The sequence below is a fragment of the Syngnathus typhle genome, linkage group LG1 (assembly GCF_033458585.1).
Source record: "Syngnathus typhle isolate RoL2023-S1 ecotype Sweden linkage group LG1, RoL_Styp_1.0, whole genome shotgun sequence".
NCBI lineage: Eukaryota > Metazoa > Chordata > Actinopteri > Syngnathiformes > Syngnathidae > Syngnathus > Syngnathus typhle.
Genome location: NC_083738.1, coordinates 14,141,411 through 14,158,562, shown reverse-complemented (window position 1 = coordinate 14,158,562; position 17,152 = coordinate 14,141,411). Strand labels below are relative to the sequence as shown.

The 17,152-nt window shown below is 42.0% G+C and overlaps 1 protein-coding gene across 3 annotated transcripts in view; it reads left to right on the top strand.

Annotated features, from left to right (window-relative positions):
- LOC133154361 (A disintegrin and metalloproteinase with thrombospondin motifs 2-like) overlaps nt 1-16,055 on the top strand; it is an 83,812-nt gene extending 67,757 nt beyond the window's left edge. For all 3 annotated transcript variants that reach the window (XM_061279003.1, XM_061278994.1, XM_061279012.1), the window contains 13 exons: nt 1,561-1,674; nt 1,785-1,930; nt 2,082-2,254; nt 3,617-3,750; nt 3,827-3,950; nt 4,673-4,753; nt 4,837-5,000; nt 5,073-5,229; nt 5,322-5,454; nt 6,655-6,862; nt 7,048-7,177; nt 7,539-7,625; nt 10,716-16,055. In XM_061279003.1, the coding sequence (XP_061134987.1) occupies nt 1,561-1,674; nt 1,785-1,930; nt 2,082-2,254; nt 3,617-3,750; nt 3,827-3,950; nt 4,673-4,753; nt 4,837-5,000; nt 5,073-5,229; nt 5,322-5,454; nt 6,655-6,862; nt 7,048-7,177; nt 7,539-7,625; nt 10,716-12,928 (3,864 nt within the window). In that variant the 3' untranslated portion in view covers nt 12,929-16,055. The remainder of the gene's footprint in view (nt 1-1,560; nt 1,675-1,784; nt 1,931-2,081; nt 2,255-3,616; nt 3,751-3,826; nt 3,951-4,672; nt 4,754-4,836; nt 5,001-5,072; nt 5,230-5,321; nt 5,455-6,654; nt 6,863-7,047; nt 7,178-7,538; nt 7,626-10,715) is intronic.
- Nucleotides 16,056-17,152: the final 1,097 nt, after the last annotated feature.

Genomic DNA, 17,152 nt, shown 5'->3' with positions numbered 1-17,152 from the left:
CATGGTTTTAAAAGGTATGTTTTATTAAGGTTATATATTTTAAAATGTAGATATTTTAAAAGTAAGTCTCTTCATATCTCGGACAGATTTTAACCTAGTGCGGGCGGGTCTGGAACGTTTCTCCCGTGATGAACGGGGGTTCACTGTACATGGATATAGAATGAGGGTCGCATATGCGATACACACTTATTCACATTTTTCTGATGTCCTCTTTTTTCCTCTCCCGGCCACTGGTGGGATTGATATCTTGCTTAAAAGCAGGTAAATCGGTTTCGACAGCTCTTCCCAACCTCTCTTTTCTTTTGTAAATCCCAATTATAATCTGTAATTCATATTCCAATACATATTTAGTTTTCCAGCACAGTGGTTTTACATGAAGCTATTTCAAAGTCTTTTTTTGGTTGTAAATCCAACATGATAAAAAAGCGTCAGACTCCTGCAAGCATCACGCCGTTCGTTCTTCTGGGACGCTTGCTTGATTGACAAAGGGTTTGTTCAGGAGCTTTTGCACACTTTGCTAGATTACCCCCTCTATTCTCTTGTCAAACCCATTCCCTTCAGCTACAAAAGGCAGGCCTTTCAGGAACGCAGGTAAGGTAACCCCACCTTCCTGAGGACATTTGGCTCTTTGTGTTTTTATTTATTTCATTTTCTATGTCTTCTGGATTATTTTGTTTAAATGTTGCTCCGTTCTTTTACGTTGTTGCAATTGTACCTTGTCTCTGTTCCACCCATTGTCATTTTTGGGACTTCGGCCTGCAGGATTCTAAAATGCCTGTCAAAAACTACAAACCCTGCATTTTTGAAGGTGTATGAGGTGAACCGCGCAACAATGAAAAAAAAAATTCCTTGAATCCATCACAGTAGAAGCGGAAAGAACCTCCTTCGACTGGCGCACTCTATAAAGGAGTGGAAAAGGTCTGAAAGATGTCTTTCCCATTAAATGGGAAGAGGACTGAGCCAGAACAGTTTTTCCATGTTTCACTTCAGCTTTTAGGATCCTCCAGCCTGACGTCACTGATGATTACCTACCACTGTCTGGCCATTAACTGTGAGTCACCCTCTGACCTGTGGGTTCCACTGGGTCATGGTGAGTATTGTCATTACTGGAGAGGAGGTAGGAGGGCATGGCCCCTCCGACACTGGTCTGGAGACACATCTGTGGTGTCTGTATCATTGGTTTGCATCAGACTGCGAGGACAATTTAGTGCCTGGTCTTGGTTTCCGAGGCCACCGAGACGTCAGCTTTTTGGGGCTCTTGAATCTTTTGCCCTCTGACCTCCATTGTGATTTGAACCACAGGCTGTTTCATTAAGAGAGTCCCGTCTCTCCTGCATCATTTGGCTTAGTTTGCATGATTGGCTGTATGTTTCTCAGTGGAGTGCAGTGACAGTGCAGGATTACCGTCGTTGTCATGGTGGTGTTGGTGATTATTCTTCACGTTTCTCTTTTTATTATCGAATATTCAGTGTTCAGCGTCATTCCAGTTGCCAGCCTAATTAGTCAGTGCAAAATGTAGCAGTTCAATTGGAAATAGAAGTATGTCTTTGTCCTCTGCAGTATCGCACCTTCGACCCATGCAAGCAGCTCTGGTGCAGCCACCCGGAAAATCCTTTCTTCTGCAAGACCAAGAAAGGACCGCCCATCGATGGCACCACGTGTGGAAATGGGAAGGTAAAACATTTTGGAAACCATATTCGCCGTCAACCTGCCACCCCGTGTGTTCTGATGAAGAAAAATCATGTCACACGTGCCCATCGCTGAGTGCATTTGTGGTCCTGCAGCATTGCTTTAAAGGTCACTGTGTCTGGCTGACACCTGACATCATCAAGCAAGATGGGAACTGGGGTTCCTGGAGTGAATTTGGACAGTGCTCTCACCCATGTGGTGGCGGAGTTCAGTTTCGCACACGCGACTGCGACAATCCAAGGTATGGCGCTAAATCTTTTGATAAAACCCATATTCCCTTTCTAGACATCGTAAATGAAGATGATAAGAGGTGCAGAGGAATAGCTTTGGTCAACAGTCAATGGAAGCTCCAATCGGTGACTCAAAACATTCTTCATGTGATCTGCCACCAGACCAGCCAACGGAGGCCTCGGCTGCATGGGGGCGGAATACCAGTTCCAGATGTGCAACACTAACGAGTGCGAGGACATCTACAGTGACAGGCGAGAGGAACAATGTCATGCTTGGGACCCTCGTTTGGAACAACCCAGCAACAAGCAGTGGCTCCCCTATGAACACCCAGATGGTGAATATTCTAACACACATCCCTCAGATGAAGTCATGTGGTCAAGTAATGATGCACTGTTAAACAAAATCCAAAAAAAGAGGACTTAACACATAATTTTGAATGTGGTGGTTAGATGGTTATATAAATGTTATGTTCCGATATGGTCATCCACATCTGGCCATGATTGAGTAAAGCTCTGAGGTATGACTACACCCTCCCATAAAAACACGCCGCGTCTTTGGAAAGCTGTATCAAAACAGATCCCTCGCTCCACCACATTCCCTGATGTCATTCGACCTTGGTCGACCCCTTCCTTCTGCACCTGTTTCTGCTTCCATGTCGCTACTATCACTTGCTGCAGAGGGACACAGCACAATTTCACCAAGACTCTCACATACGTGCATGGCAAAAAAAAAAAAGGATTATTTTCAAGGTGTTCAAAAGGAGGAGTCATGGTCCTACTTACAGGTCTTATAATTGTCATCCACCCAAAGAGCAGCACTGCAGACAAGAGCTGAGCTGTCACCATATCAAAGCACGATCCTCTTTTGCTCACTGAAACATGAAAGGTTGAAGTGATAAAGGAACACATTTGTTTGCCTTATTGTGGTAATCTTATTTATGACTTACTGACTTATTTTTACGGCTTGTTGTTGTAAAAACTGGAAGCCAAACTGTTTAACAATCTAACAATACAATGTAAAATTAATTTATGATTTGTTGGCCTTTATTTTAGTGTAACCTATAACACAGAAACATTTATGTTTTTAAATCTGAAATTGTTTAATGCAATGTTTTTGCTCGTGTTTGTTAACAAAAGAAACACACAGTAAGAGGACCTTAAAAATGAATCGCATTTTAAAATGCAATTGCAAAATAATGAAGGAAAATGCATTTTGTTTATTGTTCAGCACTTGACTTTGACATATCCCAATTTACATTCATATTTGGCTTACATTGCCATCATTGCAAGATGAGAACCCAAGGCCCTATGTCAATCCAGGTCAAACTTGTAAGAAACATTCTTTCTCACTGCAAAAGTACTGACACGAGCATTTTTTCAGAAGCTTGTCCCGATTGCAGTGTTGATACGAATATTTAAAAACAATTTAAGGTGTATTTTATTTCGCGAGTGCTCTGTAGCACAGTATGACTCAATTCTGTTTCCTCCACCCACTGTACGTAGTGTGCAACAATTTATGACACCACCAAAGGTCCGTCCATTATGTGCATTAAACACATTGTAGGAGTCATACTGATCCTTACAAGATGAACTGCCAGGTTTTTTCTCTGAGGTAGTGGTGTATAGTATGAGTCACACACAGACATCAATGAAACGTAACATATAAAGCTCATTCCATTGCCTATTTCCTTCCACAGCAAACAAGCGCTGCCACCTGCACTGTCAGTCCAAGGAGACAGGGGATGTGGTCTTCATGCAGCGCATGGTCCAGGACGGCACACGTTGCTCATACAAGGACCCGCACAGCGTGTGTGTGCGTGGAGAGTGTAAGGTGAGTGATGTTAGGAGAAAGATGTCATCGGCTCACGTTAAACTTGTGCTCATCTAATGGGTGTTCTCCTGAGCAGAAAGTGGGCTGCGATGGTGTGGTGGGCTCCTCCAAGAGGGATGACAAGTGTGGCGTTTGTGGCGGGGATAACTCCAGGTGCAAAACCTTCAAGGACACAATCACCCGCACCGTCAAGAAGCAAGGTAGAAACTCAGGGCCAAGTCGAGTGCCATCAGGGCAACTGTCTCACTCTAACATGTTTTAGACTCATTCCTCTGGACTCATATTAAGCTAAAGGTCGCCCTCTAGAGGACTAGTAGAGACCCTGACACTGATCTCGGAGAGGCGTTTAAAGCTTTATCAGTTGACTTCTCTGTGGAGTTGCAAAATTCTGGGAATGTTCCAATTTTAAAATGAAAAAAAAATGGAAGGTTCATTTTTAATTGGAAACTTAAATTTAGTTAGGAGAATACACTTGAGCAGAGTCGCGATGAAAGCAAATGCAAGTGTAGTACTATCCCAACTTATTTTTCAAGTTCTAAAAAAAAATGGAGCAATGACGGAAGTGTAAGAAGAGATCTAATTTGCATGGATGTCTGCATGTGATCAAACCAAATGTTTATTTGAATGATTTATTGTGACACATTTCTATCAAATCATCATTCCTTGTTAATTCCCATGAAAATCTCCTGATTTTGGAGTATTACAAATTTTTCCCATCTTAAATTCCAATGGCAATTTATCCAAAAGTGTCAGCAAATATACTACTGGATATTTTCTACCCTTCTGCAAACCTACTCTTCTGCAATTGTTTCAATTCAAATGTCTCACTTTTCTTTATCAGATCAGTGTTTTTTTTTTTTTTTCAAATGAGACTGAATGATGTAATTTAATGACGTCATCAACTGCCTCTAAATCATTTCAGGTTTCCTCAAAGTTCTTGAAATTCCGAGAGGGGCGCGACACTTGCTGATACAAGAGCTGAAATCTACCTTGCACACTTTTGGTATTGACGAGATCCTTTTGTGCAAGCATACATTTCAATGTTCACAAGTATAATTGCTCTCCTTTTTTTTTTTCTTTTGCCAGCTGTGAAAAATGTGGCTTCAGGACTGTTTTTTATAAATGGGGAAAATGAATACCCTCAATCAAAATCTGTCATTGAAAAGGGCATAGAGTGGGAATATGAAAACGACAAAGACAAGGAGACACTTCAGACAACAGGCCCCCTCAGACATGGAATTCTGATCTTGGTATGCACGAACAACTGAACAGGGTTTGGTTTATAATCTTAAATGTCAAACTAAAAATCTGTGTCTCTCTAGGTGAAAACACACGGTGATGAGGATGTGAATTTTTCCTATAAGTATATGATGAACATGGACAGTGATTTTTCCATTCAAAACAACATTCTGGTGGAGGACAGCGCCTATGAATGGGCCCCAAAGAGGTGGTCCAACTGCTCCAAGCCATGCGGTGGAGGTACACAGGCAAAATTCTCTTACCTGCACAGTACCGCTCCTTCCCCACATGCATAAGTGTATTCAAGTTCACAGTGTTTTTTGCTTGTGTAGGGAAACGATACCTGCGATACGGCTGTCGAAGAAAAGTGGACAGTAAGATGGTCCACAAGAGCTTCTGTAACAGGTCCAATATGAAACCTCGGGACACTCAAGACTGCAACCAGAAGCCCTGCCCTCCACCAATGTATGCGTACCATTGCAGTGCACTTTACTCAGTCATGTACTACACACAACTTTACCACAGCATGCCGGCATGATATTATTTGCACTATACTTTACTCTATAATGCATAACTGTGCAAATGAATAGTTATACAGCAAATATTCTTTTTCAAGAAAAATACCTCAATGAAAATATCTTTGGTGACACCGACTATACAGCGGGTTGTAGAGTTTAAATTGTTTACATTAAAGAAATACGTTTTTTCCCCAAACTAACAAACGTATTGTCTCACAACGTACAGATTTTTTTTGTGCCCAAAGCGTAAAATGCAGGATTAAAGTAGATTTCATATTCAGTACGGTTAAAACGAGTTTGTTCCGCTTTGTTCATTTTGGGTGCAATTCCACTATCTGCCAGTAGTCAGTGGCACACTGTTTTGTTTGCCATGTACATTCAAAAGATGTATGTAAGGATGCCATGTATATTCAAAAGAAGGTTGACAACAGGAAGTATTTCAATCCCAGCCTAGTTTTTGTATTAGAGTGAAAAATATAACAATTATTATTTGATTTATAAATCACAGTTTATAAAATCAATTGTTTGTTGATTTCAAAATTTAGTATTTATTCAACATCCAAACTCAACTGCAAAATTACCATCTTGCCTCAGGCCCGATTGCCTCAGGCCCTTTCCTCCCTGCATGTAGAGAACACTTTGTTCTCAAACTCTCGATTCTTTTTGCCAAGTCATACATAACCTTGTAAATATCTTTGTGAAATTCAAGCCACCTGCATTCACTTATGCTGCAGGGCAATTTTGCACACATTCTAAGGGCGAATACACAATTCCCTTTTATTCTTAAAATGATGGGGTTTTTTTTCCTATTTTGTTTCTCAGTATTTCTTTTTACAAGTTTCGGGACTCCGCATGTCAGTGGGATTTTACGTGGACTTTATCATTAGCACTGGTGATGCTTGCCCTTTACTTAAATATACAATGTGTGGCATTCTTTGTGTTGCGTGTTTAGTTTGACGGTAAACTCCAGCTGGCAGCCATTATACAGTTCAAAGCACGTGCAGTAACAATTGAGAAAACCACTTCCGCAGCAGTATTACAGACATTCTTAAATGATCATTTTCTACATTTGGTTGCCTTTTTCTTTGTGGTCTAGGTAAATTATTTTCAATTTGAATGACTTTGAAACTCGTGCTTCTTTTCTCAGTTGGGTGGTAGGGGAATGGCAGAACTGCAGCAAGCCGTGTGGCAAGACCGGAATGCAAGTCCGCTTGGTCAGCTGCATCCAACCGTTAGAGGACAACACCACCAGATCTATCCATAATAAATATTGCAACGATGACCGTCCAGAGACCCGTAGGTCTTGCAACCGACACGCCTGCCCAACTCAGTGGAGAGTCGGACCTTGGTCTCAGGTACTGAACGCAAATATTAAGGATTGTAGTCATTCTTCAATGTTGCCTGTTCAAATGGTAAGTAAGCATTTATTTGTGTGGCGCTTTAACATTGTCTCCTCACTCAGCGACTCGCGATGCGGCGTCAGAAGCAAATGGGGGGGTTCAGTGTCTTGCTCACAGATATTCTCAATTTGTGCCTGCAGTGCTCAGTGACCTGCGGCAACGGGAATCAGCAGAGGCAGGCCGTGTGCGACACCAGGGACAACACCATCGGCCTGTGTCTGGACAGTAAGCCCGACACCCTCAGAATGTGTCGTATGGATCCATGTCCTAGTGAGTAGCATGAAAACCTCCATCACTTGGATAACATTTGAGAAATCCTCATGCTTTATTTTTATCGGCCAACAACGGACTGACTATACGTCATAGACGAACAGATTCTAAATCAAACAGCATCAGTCACCAAAAGAACCACTCGATGAAAGGCTAATCTCATTTGCAAGTCATGGTCGTCTGCCAGCCTTTACGTTATGGCTATCAGGCCAAGTGTAGAGCATTCTATCTGAGAAATGAATGAGCTATTCCCAAAATGTCTGAACTTCCTCCGTGTCTATTTTTTAAATTGAATTTGGTTGCTAAACCTGACACCATTTCTTCTTCCTTCCTTGACACCAACTCTTCCTTTCTACCGCAGAGGGCTCATCAGACCTGAACAAGAACGGCAACATCCTGATCCAGTGGCTGTCCCGCCCCAACCCCAACAACCACAAGAGCTCCTCACGTAAAACCTCCCTCTATAGTTCCCAACCAGGCCTCCACGGCGGCAGCCGCAGCTGCATGTCTGTTTTCCGCTGGGCTCTACCCATCTCTGTCCTCCTGTCTCAGCAGAGCCGCCCCCAGCTGGCCCCCTGAGGCGCCCCTCCCCTACGTCCTGTGCCTGTGCCCGCATCCAAGAGCGAGCGGCAAAGCTTTTGCTTCTCTTTTTGGGGGAGAGGGGGCCGCTGTTGTCTCTGTTCCTCTCTCTCAACGTGTCTGAGACGGCCCTGACTGGCTCCTGTTTGTGCAAGCTGGTTCTCTCTTGCTCTGTCTCTCTTGCTATGTGGAGCATTGTTGTTGTAACCGCTGGCCAGTCGAAAACTCAAAAGATCACAAAAAAAAACATATATATATGAGAGGGAGGTCCATGTGGCAAAGCTACCAGGTTTTTTCTGGGCACCTCCCAAGAGTGTCAAAGAGAGCATGCAGGTGCCTCCACCTGCATTTGGCAACCATGTTTTGCGCGAGCTATATGCGTGTTGTCATGGGTTACCGCCACGGGGGTACAGTTGTGCTTGTTTCTTCTTACGGCGGCGCACTGTCATTGTGAGAACAAACAGATGTGAACATAAACAGAAAAGGTATATAAATATCTATATAGGAAAAAAAACCTTTTTTTTTAAAGAAAAAAGAAATTATATATAAATATATATATAAATATATATATATATATAAAGCTTTATCGTTAATGTGATCTTGTCACAATAAGGACATCTTTGCTAAAGTGCTCACCTCACATCCTGGTTCCATTTGGGGATGAGAATGGCGTCTCATTCCACGTTCCATTCTCAGATTAACAGGAACTCTGCACAAGGAGAGGAGAGGAAGTGACAACGTATCGATTGGGGCAATAGGGAACTGTGAGATGAATAGCCTTAAAGCAAAGTCTGATTAAAACAAACAACAACAAAACAGGGTAGTCTTACCACTTGTGGTTGCTTCCCATTTCACCTCATCAGCCATCGTCTCTGACTGTTATACTAAAGTTCAATAAATGCAGCTTATTTGTGCTTGCAGAATTTAAACAAATACGTATATAAATATATTTGTAGTCACATAAATATATATACCTATTAATCTAAATCTCTATGAATAACAATAATATGAATAATGTTTTACCATGAATAAGCTGTAGCTTATTTGCCTCAAACCTTTGGACTGCTATTAATCGCTCAGATCCCGACTGTTATGTGTATTTTTGTTTCAATTCTTATGATTCATTTGACATGAATACAGAAGAATCTTTAATAAAGGTAAGGTGTTTGGGGAGGGGGGTAGACCTGCAGGACTTGGTCAGTTAGTTGCCTCTCCATTGCTCTCATAATCAAGAGTTTATTTTCACCTCACTTGATTGCGTTAAGGCTCCAATCACTTTTTGTCATCCACATTTGCATCCTTTGCTTGTTGTGTGTCAAGTGCGTGAGGAAACGTGTGTGCGTGTGTGTGTGTGCGTGCTTGTGTGTGTGAAAGGGAGCATGTTTCTCTCGCAAGTCTGCTCAATTAAAGGAGGAGATATCGAGTAATACTCACGAGCGAAGTGAGTCTGAGTGAGGGCGTGCGTGTGAGTGCATTTGTGCTTCGCTACACTTCAATCAGCTACAGAAATACCTCATAAACTTTGATTTTACGAGTATCCGGTGGTGGTATCATTTTTATTTATTTTTTTCCGGTTTTGGGACGAACACTAACCACGTGAACAATGCCTTATCTTGGATTGAATGTAATGGCATTTATCTGTGAAAGGGATGGCTTTACTCATTCAAAGTTTCACTTGGAATAGAGGCAGCTTCAAACCAACTTAAACTCACACCCGCCAACCGTCAAACCCACCAAGGAGATGTTGGATCCACTTTCTGACTACAGGGAAGGGTTTACACAGGGCCTAGGGTATTGACACATACTACACTTTGGAAAAAAAAGAAAACTAAAGACACAAAACACTTCAGACTTTACACTTCATTGTATTGTGATCACATATTTCTGTTGTGACTATGTAGCCAGCTATCCAAGGTTTCCTTCTCCTGGAGTTGGACTATAAGAGACCAAGCCAGATCTAGCAGTGCGATACTGTATATAACATTGGTGTTGACTGTATTTAATAATGTTCATGACTGTTATCTTCTATAATATTCTATACTATGGGTAACTGTTTTGTGGCTTCACTGGCCTGTTGCGTGGGGCTGGCTAACGTTTGGTTAACGTTGAAGAAACATTCAGATGGACTATGTGCACTGCGTCTATATGCACTTTGATTTATCAGGGAAATTGTATTAATGTTTTGTAAATGTTTCATATGACACTTAACGTGCCATTCCAGTTTTTACATCATCATCATGGAAATCACAAATTTCGTTTTGACAGCAAATCTAATTTAATGTACAACTTTTTTTTTCCCCTCGGTCAATAACCAGATTGGTTGATTTCCAAGTATTGAAGTGTTTTACCAAAGTGACTGTGAACTTGTAACTTTCGATACAGTTGAATTATTTTTCTTAAAAAAAGAATATATCTATATATTGAGCAAGGGGGCGTACATCTCATTTTTTTAAGTTCCTGTCATTCTCAAACAGCAAAGTTGTATCAATAAAAATGTTTTAAAAAGTGTCCCCTTCCTCTCATCATGAATGTTGATATGGATATATCAAACAGCCGCATAGCGACAAAATATAGTGTATTCACTTTTTTACTGCCATGGAATACGGAAGTTAAAAAGCGGAGCAGAGACGAGGAAGCTTTTTTAAGTGTTCCAAATTTAAGCATCAGATATTTTTGAGGCTAACAATTAAACAGATAGGCAGATAGACTGGCGACTTTTCCATTTCAGTTTCTGTGGTCTAACCTAATCAGTGTTCTTCCTGTCTGGGTATTGCTCTTCTTCCTCCCTGCATCCTCTGCTACTGCCCCGGCTTGACACCAGTTCTTTGCACGTAGTGGAGCCCCACTTAAAAACGCATTTGCCGTTAAATGCCTATTGTAACTTTCTTTATATTCCATAATACAGTAGGTGCAAACTGTACACTTGCAGCAATCAAATATACTTTCTTTCCTTTCACAGGTCGCCGTTGTTATGGAGACCGCTCTGTGTTTTGCCGTATGAAGGCGTTGAACCACTACTGCTCTCTACCAGACTTTCAGCGCCTATGCTGCAAGACGTGCAGCAATATTACAATCACAGAGTCTGAAACTAACCCCACATTAACCCCCAATGCCTCCACCCAATCCCCCGTCACGGCTCATCCACCTACTAGCCTCACGTCTTTGTTCACCTCCACCACCCACTCCACTGAAGTCATTGTCACTCCAGGAGCCACCACTAACTCCTGGAGCATGACTCATCCTCCCACAGTCATGACTCCGGTCCATTATTCCACCTTGAGCTCACTTAGTACAACAGAACCGATCACCACCCACCCGAAAGCAGCTTCCACATCTCCCGTAGTCCCTCTCCATTTATCTGAGGCAACCACTTCTGTTGTTACAGACTTTCCTGGACCTACGGTGGAACCTCTTCCTGAGCCCTCCCTAAGAATAGACAAGACTGTTCCAAACCCTCAGAGCACTACAAATAATCCAAGTTTTATAACTGCCACAAACTCTCCCACAAAACCAACTCCACCTACCGGTCAAGGAACAGACAGTACAAAACGACCACTGGTATCCAAGTTTAAAAAAGCCCCAGAGCCAAAGAAAAAAGCCCCCAAAGTGAATTTACCAAAAAAGAAGACTGCAGAAAAGAATATTGCCAAAAAGATAGCTACAGCTAAGGTTAAGCCTAAAGCAAAGATAAGCACTCAAGTGAAAATTAATCCAAAATCCCCCAAAAAACAAGATGACATTGCTCCAACAAATACGACCACTGTCAACACAACTGCCCCAGGAAACACAACTCACATAAAGACTACACCAGTCAAGCCAATTTCCCAAAAAATTACCACTGCCAAGGCAAGTCCCCAAAAGGCTAAACCAGCTGCCAAAAAGACCACACCAACCAAAACAACTCCCAAGAAGACAACACCAGTCAAGCCGGTGTCCAAAAAGACCACCACTGCCAAGACAACTCCCCAAAAGGCTACACCAGTCAAGACACCTGCCAAAAAGACAACTGCAATCAAAACAACTGCCAAAAAGACTACACCAATCAAAACAACTAACAACAAGACTCCGAAAGAGACTACAGCAGCCAAAGCGACTCCCAAAAAGACAATCACTGCCAAAACGACTCCCCAGAAGATAAAACCTAAAAACACAACCCCCAAAAGGATTAAACCAGCTATCACAACACCGCAAAAGACGATGCCCGCTCACACCCTTCCCAAAAAGAGTCTAAAGACAACCCTAAACAAGTCTCACCCAATTAAAAGGCCTCCAGAGAAGAAAAACAAGTGGAATCCCAAAAATAAGATAAATACCCCCCAAAACTCTTCTCGTTCTGATTTGGAATCTGTTAATCAAACCAAAACAATAACTAGCCAGAAAAAGAAGACAGTTAATGAAAACATCACTGTGCCAATAATAGCTGCAACAACAGGTTCATATCCCACAACATGGGCCACTCCACTCATAAGCCAGGGGTCAGCAAGAGAGAATGTTTCTTCCGTCTCTACCACGAGCATCTACAGTAGAGTGGCAAGCCTGCCTCAACCTGACTCAGGAGTCGACGTTACGTCTATCAGAGAAAACACAACATCAACGACAAATAAAGTTCTGCTGTTGCCAAAGGACAACTCGGAATCTACAACTCCTAGCAACTTTGAAGACGTCACGATACCCAGTGGTAACGTGCCGTACACATATGTCACAATAAGCAGCAGCGGCGATGTCATTGCCAGCGGCGGTGACGTTCTGAGCGGTGACGTCGTCACGCTGCCCTACGGTGACACCACGGTGCTAGATGACAGCTTGACTGTGATGATACCAACCATTGACAACGAGGATGTGAGCCATCCGGTTTCCTCGCCCTGGGTGGACCGTTCCGAGTACATCCCCGTGAATTCCCCTGCCGCCACGGCAACACCAGACTCCCCCACCTCCCTTTCCAGCACGACTTTCCCGCCCCGGCTCGGTCAGAAAGAAAACCACGAGAACAACTCCGTCGACGTCACGTACAACAGGATTAGCGGTGCGGACAACGACATCTCTCAGAACAACCTGATCCCAAAGCGTCAGTTCAGCTTCCGGGAAAAGACCAGAAACAAACGCATTCAGGAGCTTCTAGAAGAGAAGCGAAACCTTCTCCTCAGAAAGAAGAGAGGCCATGCAGAGCGATAGAACATGTCAGTTCTCTTAGAGACGAACACCTTGACAGACTGAGCAGCCGTGAGAGCCTTTATCTGGACTTCAAACCACCAACTGTCCAATTGCCATTGAGACAGGACTATTGCCAATCGACAAACAGTTTATTTGGAAAAAAATATAAACTCTAGCAGAATACACATCTATTTTAACTAGCACTTTATAAAAGCTTACTTGTTACCCCTCCATATCATCCACAATCATGTTCAATATTTTGATGAGAACTATTGGTACTATTGATACTCGCAATCAGCGTCCACCTGGAATTCAGATCAGTATATTTGATCATACTAGTGCGACTAATAATAGCTACTGTGCGTGTCTACTCTCAGAACATGTACAACTACATTGAAACGACTGTATATGTATATACAGTACTACAAAAGGTACAGGATATTCTCAGGATGAATATATACTTAATTAGGCCTTCTCTAAACTTTTGAATACACATGTCCATGTAGACCAGGGGTGTCAAACTCATTTTTGTCATGGGCTGCATCGTAGTCATAGTTTCCATTAAGAACGTCAACAAACTGATGAATAACTAAGTTTGAAACTGGAGACTAAAACTGTTCAAATATTCTTAAAAGATCAATGGTAAAAAAAAAATCTAGCAATATCTCTATTTCTTTAATAGTGAAGACAATTTGTAAGTTTAGTATTGACACATGAAGACGTGACAGGCCGTATCCGACACCCGGGCCTTGAGTTTGACACGTATGATGCAGACCGTTTGATCACTACAATCAGTATAATTAATCCAAATTAATTCATCCAAAAAATGCACCAGGACATCAAATAGCTGCCCTATGGTAATTTGAAAATGCTGCTCAAACATAAGCTCGCATTTCAGTTCAGTCATTTTAAAACTACCTGGGTTAATGTTTCCTTTTCCACAGTTGAATGCACAGAGGTTTCTCATCTTGCAGGAAAATTAAGATATGAACAACTGGTAAGGTGCATATATGACACATGGTGCTTTACGTACTTACATATGATGAAGCTATTGCTGAGAATAAGGTTCAAGGGGACATGGTATGGAAAACAGCGTAAAAGGTTTTCTTGTGAGCAATAGTTCATTTGCATAAGAGAGAATCACTAGCTGCCAAAACAGTCCGATTTCAAGAACAAAACTCAATGCAGCTCTCCTGCAAAAGTCAGTGCTGGCTCATTTTAACCATATGAGTGCACAGAGAGCTGATTGCAATTTGGCTAGCTGGCAAAATGCCAAATTACTTGTCAATTAGTTTAATAGTGTGGCGCCTGACGTCGCCAAATCCACAGGGTTACAAGTATGTGCCATTCATCTGAAGCTAATTCTGGCAACACCATTAGCTTGTGCTAATCTGGACCAATACTGCAACTCTGCTTATCCGTTGGCCTTGAAAGTGGCGCTAGAACCCGAGTGGGGGAACTTGGTGTGAGGGTGGTTATGTAAATTAGTGCAGAACAACTTGCTTAGGACACATTTTGAGAGATAGGAAGGTTAGCCATTGGTTGATTAACTTGACCCTTGACTTGAGTGAGACTCAACTATTTGTGTACAAGTATTGTCCCCCTTCAGTCATAAGGAGTAAAATTAGATTGTGGCATGTTTTTTTTTTGTTTGCTTTTTTACATTTGTATTATTTACATTTTGGTCCATCAGTTATATATTGTGGTCAGTGGTGCTAAAAGTGTTGTTTCTCAAGATTCAAGATTCAAGATTCAAGATTCAAGAGTTTTTTATTCGCCATGTTTGAGCGTGCCAAACAAGGAATTTGACTTCGGTAGAAACACACCCTCTGTTCAACATTTAGGTGACTAACAACATTCAGGACATGTGAATAATGGCAAAAACAGTGTAGACAAATTCAAAAAGGTGTGAGGAGCAGGATGTTATTGCACAGTAATGTCTCTGAGACTCTATAAGTGGTGTGAGTTCATCAGAGCAACAGCCTGGGGGAAGAAGCTGTCTCTGTGTCTGCTGGTTTTGGCGTACCGAGCTCTATAACGCCGTCCGGAGGGGAGTAGTTCAAACAGACTGCAACCCGGGTGAGAAGGGTCTGTAGAGATGTTCCTTGCCCGATTCCTGGTCCTGGACAGGTACAAGTCTTGGATAGATGGGAGGTTGATTCCAATGATCTTTTCTGCAGTTCTGATTGTCCGTTGTAGTCTGTGCTTGTCTTGTTTGGAGGCCGATCCAAACCAGACAGTGATGGAGGTGCAGAGGACAGACTGGATGATGGCAGTGTAGAAGGTCTTCAGAAGCTCTCGCGGCAGGTTGAACTTCTTGAGCTGTCTCAGGAAGTACAGCCTCTGCTGGGCCTTCTTCCGGACAGAGTCTATGTGGCCGGTCCATTTCAGGTCCAGAGAGATTGTGGTTCCCAGGAACTTGAAGGTGTCTGTGGAAAGAATAGTATTACTGCGGATAGTTAGGGGTAAAAGTGGTGAAGGGTCTCGCCTGAAATCCACTGTCATCTCCACGGTCTTGAGCGGGTTCAGCTCCAGATGGTTTTGACTGCACCAGTGGACCAGCCGCTCCACCTCCTGTCTGTACGCAGTCTCATCACCGTCCTGGATCAGTCCGATGAGAGTGGTGTCGTCTGCATACTTCAGGAGCTTCACAGGGGAGTCACCTGAGGAAAAATCATTGGTGTAGAGGGAGAAGAGCAGTGGGGAGAGGACGCAACCCTGAGGGGCTCCAGTGTTGGTGGTCCGGGTGTCAGATGTGATGCCCCCCAGCCTCACACGTTGTCTCCTGTTGGTCAGGAAGCTGGTGATCCACTGACAGGTGGAGGCAGGCACCGCAAGCTGGATGAGCTTCTGTTGGAGGATGTCAGGGGCGATGGTGTTGAACGCCGAGCTGAAGTCCACGAACAGGATCCTGGCGTACGTTCCTGGGGTGTCTGATTCATTAATTGATGTAAAAATAGGAAAATAGAGATAATATAACATTTTCATTTTTAAGCAGCTATTTGTCAACTTTGTCTCCATAGAAGCTTTGAGGGCTGCTTAGAATTTCATATATGTCTAACTGGAAACATCCGCAGAATTTTCTGTACAATATCTGTACATATCAAAAAGAACTTAATGTCTAATATTTATTAAAAGTTTAAGTGCCTGTGGTATTTTGCAATGCATCCGTGTTGAGTAATCCTTGCCACTGTAGTAACTGTCTCTTCATTCTTGATTGTTTCCGCCACTAAAAATGTTGCAAGCAGATGTCAGTTATGTCACTCGGGCGGTCAAAATATGGAACATATTTGGAACTATGGAAAGTATGGAACACCAGTCCTAATTGTAACGGCCATAGTTATATAAGATATCACTTTACTTATTCCAGTTTGATCATTTGATTAGCGCCAGTGAATTGTGCCACGGTCCTAATAGAGTGTATTTACGTATTCATCTATCCATCCATCCATGTATACTCTTACTGCTTATCCTGACTGGGGTCACGGGTGTACTGGAGCCGACCCCTAACTTTTGGATGACTACATAAATAACAGCCATCGCCATGTTGGAATTCAAGCAACTAGCTGAATCTTGTTGCGCTTATTAAGTCATTATAAGAATAGGATTCCTAGGATTAGAGCGTGGCTTGTCTGTAAACTGACCCATCATGTCTGAATGCATGTGTTGTCTTTGTGTGCTCAAATGTCTCAAGGAAAATCCAGTTTGCAGCGACTGGTCCACAGAAAACCATAAATAGTCACAAACGTGCCTGACTGTCTGACTCATCAGAGGTCATCCGAGCCCTGGAGAGATACACAAACACTTTAAATAATCAGTCACGAGAGACCACATAAGGACAAAGCAAAAGACAACTGTGTGCGCATATATATATATATACGTATATGTATATATATATGTATATGTGTGTGTGTGTGTATTTATGTATATATTTATATATATTTATATATGTGTGTGTATATATATATATTTATATATATGTGTGTGTATATATATATATATATATATATATATATATATATATATATATATATATATATATATATATATATATATATATATATGTGTGTGTATACATATATATATATACACACGTAGAGATAATGAGATGCAATGGTGGGAGTTGAACACATTTTTGATGGGAGTAGAACAAATTTTTGATTAAGATTAATTTATTTTTAATTTACTAAAATTCTAATTAAAACGAATGTTTTTAAGGATTAATTAGTTGGATACGTCGCCACT